The sequence below is a fragment of the Lonchura striata genome, chromosome 1 (genome assembly GCF_050655825.1).
Source record: "Lonchura striata isolate lonStrDom1 chromosome 1, ASM5065582v1, whole genome shotgun sequence".
In the NCBI taxonomy this organism is placed as follows: domain Eukaryota; kingdom Metazoa; phylum Chordata; class Aves; order Passeriformes; family Estrildidae; genus Lonchura; species Lonchura striata.
In genome coordinates this window covers 11116058-11128466 of record NC_140703.1, presented here as the reverse complement: position 1 = coordinate 11128466, position 12409 = coordinate 11116058, and the positions used below count along the sequence as shown (strand labels likewise).

The window sequence follows — 12409 nt, the reverse complement described above, 5'->3', positions numbered from 1 at the left end:
CCTATATAAATATCATACCTAACAAATATTTGAAATGGGCAAAAACTGACTGGAAAATGAGAATTATTCTGTTTGCAACAAGAAATACAAGTCTAAATCATTAAAAATGTATTTCTGTACTCTTCATTGGAAAAAAAAAATTGTCTTGTCTTGTTTAAAACCTAATAAAGGCAAAACATGTCTGCTCTGAATTTGAGACGTGATAGAAGATAGAAGTATCTAGATAATTTTCTGCTGTCATCAAAAAATATAAACTTTGAAGTGCTCCCCTGCACTTTAACATACACATAAATATACAAATATACTTCTGTTAAAATGTCATCCTCCTAGAAAGCTGTGAGGTAATTACATGAAGCAGGGTTTTCTTTAGCTTCATTTAGGTAAAGAGAGTTTTTTTTTGCTCTGCCTTCCAGTTAAATTCCTAAACAAAAAAATACTACAATATTTGACTCCCTGTGCTTGCTAAATGACAATTTTAACAGAAGACTACTTGGCTTTCTTGGTGGAGAGAGAAGCTCCTTTGGTTTGACTTTAAATTAAAAAAAAAAACAGGATGGGTAGCCACCTTCTTTGCATAGTCTTGAATGAAATAGAGTAGTGAAGTGCACAAATTAATTTTATTTCAGGTATTTACGCAAAAAACCCAATATAAGTACACATGATCACTGTCTTTCTACAGGTACAGGATCAGATAAAAGTGATTGATTCTGATTTGCGAATACACAGCAATCCCCACATACACTTGTATGGGAGTTCTGTGTCAAACATCTTCAGGGTTAGACTTATTTACTCAACAATCCTTTCACAAGTCACAAAGATAATCACTAATTAAATAATTTGATAAGGACCATATGCCCATATATTAATTATTTCAAGATCAACCATTCTAATTTCAGTTTCCTAAATAAATTCTGTAGAAGAATAAATTCTTTGTCAGAGTTGTTCTCTTTCAACAAAATAAAATAGCCTAGGCAGGGAATATGTGGAATTGACCATTGCATGATCATGCAATCATATACCTGGACATAAAGTAACTTGAGACCAAGACCTGCTATATAAGCTTTGGAGATGGAATCAGGGATGACTCAACGGCCTGAAAAACTTTTAAAAAGAATCAGTACTGTGAAATGAGACACTATCAAAACTACTGAAACCTATCATTTTCTGGTGAATCTCCAGTAATTTATTTTATGTAGTTTTCATAGAGCTTGAAACAGTCTCCACTGTATGATTTTTTTTCCTTGCCTGTCTTTTAAGAGGCAGCAAAGTAAAAAAAAAAAAAAAAAAAAAAAAAAAAAAAAAAAAAAAAAGTATTGCTTTCTCTACAAGCAAAATACTTTTAATATTGTGGCATTTCTTAGTAAATGAAGAAGCACACTAAATTCATGCCACATTTTCTAAGCACAGTAAAATTTTCTCTCGAGTTTACTGCAGTTTTACACTTCTGCAACTCCTGGGAATTAACTCCTTGAGAACAAGCCTAATGCCAAAATAATAGAGTAGTGATTTGGGTTTAAAGCTTGCTATCAAAATCCCAAATGGAGAAGGGTAAATTTCTCTTCTGCACAGGTAATTCTCCAGGTAATTCTGTGACTGTGGAGGTATTTGGCTTGGTTCCATGGATATTAGTTCAAGCAAGTTAGTAAGATGGGATCTGGAAACGGAGGCCTAACCTGGATTTTATCTTTAAATTGCTCCAATCTTTCTTCCTCCAAACTTAGAACAGTGAAGAACTGTGATGAATTCAAACTCAAAAACTTTAGGCAAATACATATCTAACAAAAGTTTTGACTAAGTAAATAAAGACCAAACCACTCATCAATCTCCATAAACACCGGTACCGACTTTTTACACTAATCAAAAAAAAATCAGAGTTACCACGTTATTATTCTAAAAGATACATTTAAATACAAACTACAAATATCAGAGGAGCAATGCAGCTCATTAAACTAAATCCATGTAGGCACAGAGCAAATATTCATGAAAGAAAATTGAATCATACGTTTGGAATATTTCTGAACACCAGAAGTGAATTTCAGCTACTGACAGTTGCAAATTTTCCATTATCCTCAGTAAGATTTTTATGCATTTACAGAATTTTGAAGGCACAGGAAATAATAAAATTTTCAGTGTGGGGATTTAAAAATCTAGAGGTTGTCTTCCTCATGACTTGTTATTCAAAACAGCCTGCATCCTATACAGTGCACTCCAAACTGCACTCCAAGATGACCCAAGGGCAGAAACCAGTGATGAACTTCCTCAGCAAGCACAGAAATCTACTCCATCTCCTCTTCAACTTCAGGACTTCTTCATTTCAGAGCTCTTTGAACGATAGGATACAAGCAAGACGGGACATGCAAAGCCTGTGCTTTCTCTGCTGTGCAGGAAAAGCAGGATGAGCTGATGGTTTAGGGCCTGGGAGAAGCTCACCAAAATCAACACAACTCTTTCTTGTTGAGTTCAGTGGCTTTTACGCCAGGCCCAAACCCAGACCAATAAAAGCATCTAAATGAGTGATTGTGGCACACCCACCCCGTTTCACCGACCGGTACTTGGTGATTTGGCGAATGTGCTCGTACACGACACAGTAGGAAATACAACGTTTGGAAATAGCACTTTGGCAGACAAAACCACTTGCCTGGTGTTAGACAGGTACAACTATTAAGCGCTGGCTGCTTATTCCAGCCAATGAAATGCTGTTGCAAATGAAAGATGAAGCATTGCATGAAGCCATGCTAAAATGGATAGAAGGATGGTTACTTACCAACGGGGCGAGCTGTTGACATTACAATGGTGTAGTGAGAACATAAAAAGGAAATTAAAAAAAGAAAAGAATATCTGTCAGAATGCATGACGTGTAATGTTATTTTCCACTATGGATACTACCATGATTGCTAACCCCTCAAATGGAAGCCTAAGTCAAATGTTCACTGCTGCTATTGTGCCACTATCATCCCATTTACTTGAGCATAGCATCTGAACAAGCTGACTGGAACCATTCTCTGAGAAACATTTTTATTATCTTCGCATGCCATCATCAAGTATCATTGTTAATGCCTGATAAAAGAAAAATTGCATTGCATTAGCACAAACTTTTAGATCCCAATGAACACATCAATTTAAATCTCACACTGCCTAATGTCATGCAAGGCATTTGCTTTCTGAGTCAAACACCAAATGAATTTCAAGCATGACCAGTCAGTACAGCAGTAAGGGCTACACAAAGCCCAGGACAGCTTTTCTCATTCAATAATGGGCACGAAAGCTTACAGCACAGTGCTTTTTCATCACTGACAGTGCTGATGAAAATATAACAAATGGGCTGAAATTGCCACAGGGACTTCAACCCATAACCTCCCAAATCACTGCTTAGGTAACTTCTACTTCCTAAAAAAATTGCTGTTAAATGATTGACAGGTTAATACTGTTTCAGACTGATACAGAGATTGAAAGTTGCTGCTGCAACAAGTGATTTCTTGGTTATGGAGCAGCCCTTCATTATACTTGTGCTGGGGAAGAGAGCTGTCAGTCCCTCTGCTAATAAAATATAGACATCTCTTTCAGAAGAGCTGAAAATTTGGACATAAAAGTAACTCCAGGTTGCATCTGTGTAGGCAAAGCTTCCCTTATTTTATCAGCAGTCATAATTACTATTTCTGAGCAAAGGCGGATTTTTTTTTTTTATTTTTAAGAACATTACCAGCCCTGTGTGCTTATGGGCAGGCTAGAGTCAACTGAAAGACATGAAAATTCAGAGGTAACAGAGTTGTGAAGGCCTTCTTAGTTCTCAACCTTTCCATGGCTCTGTCCCCATTTCACTTAAGTCTAGTCTCCTGCCATTCTCACCCATCTTCTCTTGGAGCACTTTTTGGCTTCTAGTATTATGGATATATTCCTTCTTCTGCAGAAAGATGAGGTGTAAGAGTCATATGCATCTTTCCAAGGGAGAGCATGGAGTCTGAGCCACAACTCTGATTCTGCTGTTGTTTGTGACAGTGTAATGCAACTTTCCTGACTGCATCCCCATCCTCTGGTTTAAGAAGATGGAGCTGTGAATGAGGGAGCTAAGGATTACATGGTGTTGTCAGGTGTGCAGATGGAACTACATGACACCTGCAAGGTCCAAGACAAGCTCAAGGTAAATTTTGAAATGCTAAGTGGCTTTGCTCCTTTACATGACATGGTAAAATCAGTGTCAGACAACACTGTTAATTAACAATTCAGAATTAAAGTTTTCTTTAATTAAGAAGTCATTGTTCATCATCCCCTTAAAGTCAATGGGAGGTTTCCCAGTCTTATGTTTTCACAAAACTCAGAGTAATAGCTTTCTCCAATGAATGTCTTGGTTTTTCTCATTTTCTGTCATACCCTGAACATGTAGTATGTTTCTAGTATCATGGCTTCCTTTGTATTGAATAAACATTTTACATTTGACTGTAAATGACAAACCTGGGGGGAAAAATACACAAGATAATGAAAACATGCTTTTACTGAGGGAAAATCAATTAAATCACACATTTCCTTGAGTTTTTTTTTCCCTTTAATTTCACTGGGTTCAAGCTCCAGTAACTTCAAAGGATTTTTTTGCTGGGTTCTAGCTATTGTTTTTATTAAAAGTCAGGGTAGCAATTCCAAAAGGCTTGCTCCAGTAATGTGCACAGTGGACACAGTTCTAGGAGTGTTTAAAGGCCAGGGAATTAGGTACCAGAATTACTGGACACTCTGATCCTGCCTGTGACAAAGGAACAGAGTGAGACTGCTTCTGGGAGTTGGCTGTGGTGACTAATTTTCCCATATTACAAAAGGGAAGAACAATCTCTTACACACCTATTTCTTCAGCTTAAAATGGGAAGAGCCATATTGTCACCTACAGTCTAAAGTGAACACTGAGGTAATACTTCAACAGATTATCACAATGCTGTCTTTTCTTTGTTACGTACAAACATCTCTCCCCCTACAAAGCCACTCAGTGGCTTTTTTTTTTTCCCTTTGAATTCAGCAAATTAAACTGAACTGTGTCCATGCATTAAATGGATGGAAATGGAAGCTGGCCTCTTGGGTCAGTTGACCCCGGTTCTAATAAAGCAATCCATTGAGACTTTGAACATTTGATTTAATGTGTATGAAAAGAGGAGGACAGATAAAGCTAAAAATGTTTTTATTAACCTTTCACAGCTCTACTGAAAACTGTCAGCATGCACCACTAAACTGTGAAATAGTGTCTGCCTGATATCCATTGTGCCAAATTGCTGCTTATCTTTTGGAATGGAGTAATAACTATTATATTCTATTTACTCAAATAGAAATATTAGCTTACAAACTTTTTCTCTCCCCACAATATTTAGCATGTCTATATGTACTCTCACGAAAGATATTTTGGCAACTCATTATTCCACTAGCCTTAAAACCTCCTTACCAAATCAAAGAGCAGCACATAAACAGTGAGTGGATACTAGAGACCACAAATATTTTAGGTGAGAATAATTAGTCTTTACCTTGTAATACTTATAAAATTTAATTAGGATTTTCTCTTTCCTTTGGCTGTGGTTTATTTTTTGGATAAAGGGCAGTGGTAGAGAGCTTAATTATGGCAGAGCTAATCCCATAATAATATTATCTGTATTATGTTTGTCATTAATAAATATAGTTACTCTACTCATTATACTTAGAGAAAGAAACGTGACTAATAGCCTGAGCTGATGGCTCACATATTCACGTCTATGCCCATAGTTATGTAGTGCTTGCTTATGCATATATGCATCTGCTCTTCAATAAAAACACACTGGGACAGGACTTTAACTGCAGGGGAGATCCCATCCCACTGAAATCAATTAAAATTTCACACAAGATATCAACAGGACCAGGATTTCACCCACGCTGTAAATCAGTGGCTGAAATCACCATGGCAAAGGGTGTGTGGAACCCAAAGAAGGGCAGGGAAGGATGGGGCCCATCCCATCAGAAAGCAATTATCCGTGCAGGACACGGCCCTGCCGCTGTGGGAGCACTCACCTCGCACGGTGAGCGTAGCAGAGGCTTCCACTTTCCCAACTCGGTTCTCGGCGATGCAGGTGTAGGTTCCCTCATCCGTGCTCATGGCTTTCTTCATGCGCAGGGTGTAGTCGTCTTTGATGTCGTACCTGTGTCACAGCAAAAGAGTGAAAACTCTTTTTGTGGCTAGCAGAAATGGACAGAAACCATCACCTGGAAAACGCCAGTGTGAATCTATTCTGGAGCCAACTTTGGAAGATAAATTATTATCCAGCATTAGATAATTCCATGAAGCATTAATCTCCATGACATTTTTATTGCACTCTGCATTAGTTAGAAACTTTACATAAAATTAGTATTGCTATGTTCAGTATTAGGGCTTTATTAATAATATCATTCACTTTGTCCTTGATCTAGTGCAATAAGATAAAATTAAGGTATCAGGCATCAGTTATCAATACATGACAGCTCAGGTTTATCATGCCTTTAATTGTGTGAGCTACACAATTTACCTTTTGATGATCTGGAAATTTCCTTTTATATACAGTTTTCCCCTACAGCAGCAATCCCTTAGGGAAGGGTAAGTATGTTGGTAGGATCTCATACTACCCAATTGCAAACAATAAAAAATATATTCAGGCTCTGGAAGGTGACATTTATTGAAGAGGCACATTAAAGCCAATTTATCAATTTCACAGAAATACAACAAAACAATTCAATAAGGGTGGACAATGACACTTTCTCTTTCTTAAAAGTAATTAGAAATAAATCAGTTGTGCTTTTTCTATTTCTTTGTTTCTACTGTTAAAAAAATTCTAAAACTTTAAGTTATATACATGAGGATGTATAAAAATTAATTAATGCAACATACTCCAATATGTAATGAACATTTATTCTCAAAGCATTTAGACTGATTATACCCAGAAAAAAAATTTCAGCTAAATTGTTATTATACTGCAGAAGTCATGCTTAACAAACTTTTTTAGGCTCTGATCCAAAGCTCATTAAAGTCAGCAGGAGACTTCATGTTTTATAAAATATCTTTGGTTGCCAAATCAGGAAAACCCCGGTTATCAGCACAGATACTTTACCTTTTCAATATTATTTTGTCAAATTATTTTCAACAACATCTCTTCTTGATGTGGTACATTAAGTCACCTTGAATCTAGACTTGGCTTCAGATTCACATGTATCAGTGAAATTGGGACACTAAAGACAGATCTAGACTTCAGGAGATGTCACTACTATATCTCACTGTATACACAGTCATGACATAATTTTAGAATGACTCATTTACCTTTTTTTTATGCAGGAAAGGTCTTATAGACTTGTACAGGAAACACATAGAAATCGTATGGAAAAACACCCTTAAGTGTTTGGATGAATAAGGACAAAATGCAATAAGCCAGAGGAATGTTGCCAGGCTCTACAAGATTTTTAGATCCTTTGGGAACATGAAACATAAGTTTTTTTGTATACATAACATATATTGCTATTGGTTCCTTTAGAATAGGTTTGTAGAGAGGGCACCATGTGCTAACAGACTTCAAAGCGTCTTAACTCAAGGATCCCATATGGTGAAACATTTAAAATTCTATTAGGTCTAACTAAATTAGAGCATTCCTAGCAATTCCAAGAACAAAGAGCAGTCAAGAAATCTTTTCACACTCACCACAATACAACTTTTTTCTATATTCAGTAGGTCCATTCTATCAATTAGCAAAAAATAATTTAATAAAGATGTATTTGAGGCTAACCATTCTGTTAAAGTCGATATAAACACATATAATATCCATTTCCTTGGGAGTTATATTTAATTGTATGTATATGCAGTACCTCAGATTTAACTGATTAATAGGAGATATGCCAAGGGAAAGAGTAAGTAAATAGATGTCATGGCAAACTTTAGAAACCTGTAAGAATAATAATTTTTTTGCCAGCATAGTGCCATTGGTAGTGGTGAGGGGGCATGTAGTTATGATGTTAGAGAACTTAACATGCACCTTCTGGAGAGCTACACATCTATTACAACTACATTCCACAGCCACATGCAGCTAAAGAACATTTCCTCTAGACTGCTCACAAATTATGTCATTTTGCATGCTGTGCTGCATTAGTCAATGGCAAACAAAAATCACTGTTTTCATAAGAAAGAAAGGGCAAATTGTCCCCCTTAAAAATCTCAAGAATATGTTATCCTACAACGATGGATCAGTTATTTGTCTTTGGTGATTGCAGAGTTGCAGACAAGAGTGAATGCTTATTTTCTTGACATGAGGCCAGCTCTAGGAGACTGAAAATATAAATTTGTATTCAGCTCCTGTATGATGAGGAAACTAAGATCAGTTGAAATATAAATACGAATTGGATATCAGAATCAGGGCTATAAAGCTGGGCAACAATTAGCCATCTATGTAATTGTGGGAATCCAGGGCTTCCCTCTGGCTGCCCTGGCAGGTCTGGGACCCTGGCAGGGGTCAGGAACCCCCCTGGACAGAGCCCCCAGAGACACTGTCTGTGATCTCTGGCCATGGAAAAGAGTTTTCAATCTTACAGCATGAATTACCAGCTCTGCGTGTTTGATATAAGTAATAATTAAGTGTGGCACGGGTGCAAAAGTAAAATTTTAGGATTCTAGATTAGGGGTCCAAAGGGCACAAGATGGAGGAAATTGGGTGTGTCTTGTCCTTTTTCTCCTTCTTCATGCCCTCCATGTTTCACTGTGGTGTTGGCATTTTTCTGTTGGTTCAGGCTGGGGACACACTGTCCAACGTAGGTGACAGATATTGGCACGTTATTGTAAATCCAGCCCAGGGAGTTTCTGGTATTTAATGTTTGTAACATCCCACTGAGGGCAGAGCCCCACACGCTGCCCTGCAGGACAGAGCTGGGCAGGGCAGCAGAACATGTTAGAGATAAACAGAATAAACAACCCTGAAACCAGCACAGACCAATTATGGCTTCTGCTTTGGCAGCAGGGCTGACAGACAGAGACTTTCTACAGTCTCGGAACCATCAATACCTCAGATTCCCACATGTAATTGATATTTTTTTCTTTTACTACAACAGATAACATCCCTGTTTTTCACTTAATGCTGCAGAGAGCAAAGAGCCAGGCAGCAGGGAGAGGGGCTGAGAGAGGGGCTGCCTGAAGTGGGATGCAGGCAGGCTGGGACAGGGAGCTCCAGCACGCTGTGGGCTGCAGCTGACGCACTCTGCTTCCTGTCACGGATGTGCTGGTGCCGGCATGCCAGCCAGCTGCCTCCGAGGCTCCGGCAGCCTTTATCCCTGCACCTGCCAATCCTGCACACTGTGCCAAGGCTGCTGGGCGGAGGAGCCAGCTGCATGGCATGCCAGGACGCGGGGTGGTGGCTACAGCCATCAGCTCCCACTTGGGTCACCAAACAGAGGGTGGCGTAAACATGTCACTGTCATGGTCCAGTTAACAATTACTTCAAGGACAGGCTCATCTCTCCCGGTCTGCTTCTCCAACAGGCCATACTTTTGGACCACCCTGACAGAACTTGCCATCTAGCAATTAGATTCATACGTGGCTGGACCCGTGGGGTGTTAGAACCATCTGCTGTCCTGCAGTACTGATATGCCGCCCATCAGTCATCTGTTCCACTAGCACTGTCCCCAGAAGTCACCACAGTTCGGTGAAGAGCTTTGGCAGATGAAGCAGACAGGAAGGAGAAAAGAGGGAAACTGGCTTTTAGCCTGACCCTGAGCACAAAAACAAAATAACAAGGTATGGAGACCGAACATCTTTTGAATTTCTCAAGCATCCACCTGCTCTGCCTTGAACAATGCCTTGTCTCTTCTCTATCCTAGAGCCTCAAATTCCCATAGCAAGATGTTTTCATCTCATTTTCTGTGAAAGTTCACTCTCAGCTGGATTAGTGCTTCTGAACACTTGGGAATGAGGATCAGGGTCCTCTCTTCTAATACCAATCACAGAGTGTTTACCAGGCTCCTGGATTGACAATGGAATGGCAGAAAACCAGGTGCAGTGGTTAAGTTGCTCCTTAACTTTGCCAGTACATGAAGAAGGCCATGTCTTCAAAATACGTGCAGTGTCAAGAAACAACTTGTGACATATTGCCCAAATATTGCTGACTCCTAGCCAATTAATGCAGCATTGAACTAAAACCACAGGGCATCAGACATCAGTTTCATGTGTTTATGGACATCAAATTGATTTCAAGTACTTCTCTGTTAAACATTCAGAGGTGCTTAACCTTTCGGTTCAGCTTAGACTTCAGCCATCAGACTGAGCTGGGAGAGGTCTTTTAAACAGTCAGTCAGTCTGTGCCAGATATAAACCAGCCACTTTTGGGCACCACGTTACATAATTTCTGTTCTGCAAGTAATAGAGCCAGTCTGTCTTTAATTAAGTGAAAAGGAAGCGGCTGGCAGGGGACTGGCAAGGAAAAAAGAAAGAGAGAAACAAGAGGCACATGAGAAAACACTGCTGGTGAGGAAATTCTAATAGAAATTGGGTGATTTTGAGTGAAATCTGGCAGTCTCTGGCACATATGAATGCATTCATTGTTGCTAGTTCTGATTAATGACAGTTGTACAATAGTGTGCTGACAGTCACTGCCATACAGACACAATTTTTTTTTGATATGAAACACTGCTGAAAATGCAACCCAATCAGATTTGGCCCCTGAACAACATGTGCTATCATCACTGTACTGTGAATTGAGATTGATTGGTAACCAGCTGTGACAAAGTGGGAAAAAGAGCCTTGTCTTTTTCAAGAAAAGAAAAGAAGAAAAATAAAAAACTGAATCGTGTCAAAACCATTACCATCTGCTCAGCCAAATAGCAAATAAAACAAAACACATTAACTATTTTTAAGTATCACAAATTAATGTAGTGAGGTTGAATTCATGTGTTAAGTTAAGCATCTAAGAATAAACTTGAATTGAACTGGCTTTGTCACAGTTGGAATTTTTTTTCCCCACATTTGGAAGTGTGTCTGTTCACACTCAGCCATCAATCTTCCTCATGATTATCAAATAAAAAAATAAAGAGCGGAAATTTTATTGAAGTTAGAGATATTTAACAATAATATTTGGGGATTTTTTTGCATTTGATATATATTTTCCACAGTGCTTCACAGAACCCCTGGTTTCCATATTTTCAAAAATGAGCATGCTGCTATGCATAAAACAAAATGCACCTCTTTTGTTTTTAATATGCACAGATAGCAAAAATGCATCTGCAGCTGGAGTAATTTCATTCCTAAATATCCAAGCAGCCTAACTGGTAAGGATGTACTTGCTTCAGTGGTGTACTTTAAACTTCACAGAATGCTCTGCTGAACTCAAGAAACCCAACTCAAGAAGTCTTATTTCTTGCTAAAGGGATATTGGAAGAGGAAAAAATCACATCTAAACTGTTAAAGACTGTAAAAAAAATTGCATTAATTTATACCAGGTATATATTTTAATCTAAAACATGCTTGTAACTAAAAAATATTAAATAACAAATTGGAATCTTTGTATGTACACACTGTAGGCTTCTTTTTTTTTTTTTTTTTTTTTTTAAAGAGATGGCACAAAAATGACTTTGCTGTATTTTCTTTTGCCTGTTTGCCAAAATCTTTTGCAGAACATGCACAAAGCTTCAAGATTGCTCACAACATCGATGATTAGGGAGCCCAAATAGAGAGATGCTACTGGCCAAAACCAGGGTAAACAGGAGGTAGTTAAGGAGGCTTAAGCTTCTGTCTCCACTTGGTTTTGTGGGGCTGGCACTTCAGCTCCCAGCACAGTGCCACAGCTTTTCACTGGCTGCTGCATCCCTGTGCCAGATGGAGGGAGCCAGAGGGAAGCTGCAGTGAGATGGGAAGTGTGAGCTGTTACCTGCTTCAGGCTTGTGTGATCCAGCAGCAGAAGGGAGAGCCTCCATGCCCACTGGCAATGCATATCTGACACAAGTTGAGTTATTTTCACTTCTATCCCATGGAAGAAGAAAGAAGCCCAAATGTATATGGGTGACAGCTTTCTGGGGAAAGATATAGGAGTGTCAGGTTTTCTTTCTCTAGCAAAACCTGAATCAGTGACAGTTATGGATATATTTGTGTGCACTGGTCTCAAATTACTCTGTTGTGCCCCTGAAATCAAAAGCTGCTTTTTGCTGGGTGGCTCTAAGACACTGCTTACAGCCATGATAAATTGAGCTACCAGGGAGCTATCTCCAAGGTGCTGACAGGATGGCTTCTCCTCACATGTACATGTCCAAATACCCATTTATTTTTTAGCTCTGCCATTCACGCCAGAGAAAGGTAGAAGACAATGTTATATTAATTTGAATTTCTTTGTGTGATGCATGTTTGCGAGCTGTCATATAAAAGGGTTTCTATAGTCCATATTTCTTTATTCTATACAACAAACCAGAAAAAGAG

General features: G+C 38.7%; 1 protein-coding gene across 14 annotated transcripts in view; it reads right to left on the bottom strand.

Annotated features, from left to right (window-relative positions):
• Window positions 1-12409, bottom strand: part of ROBO2 (roundabout guidance receptor 2) — a 1020426-nt gene that overhangs the window by 116153 nt on the left and 891864 nt on the right. For 11 of the 14 annotated variants that reach the window (XM_085589808.1, XM_085589815.1, XM_085589834.1 and 8 more), the window contains 2 exons: window positions 6013-6140; window positions 2765-2776 (listed from right to left, as the gene is read on the bottom strand). In XM_085589808.1, the coding sequence (XP_085445934.1) occupies window positions 2765-2776; window positions 6013-6140 (140 nt within the window). The remainder of the gene's footprint in view (window positions 1-2764; window positions 2777-6012; window positions 6141-12409) is intronic. The other 3 variants (XM_085589832.1, XM_085589870.1, XM_085589848.1) reach the window with 1 other exon arrangement.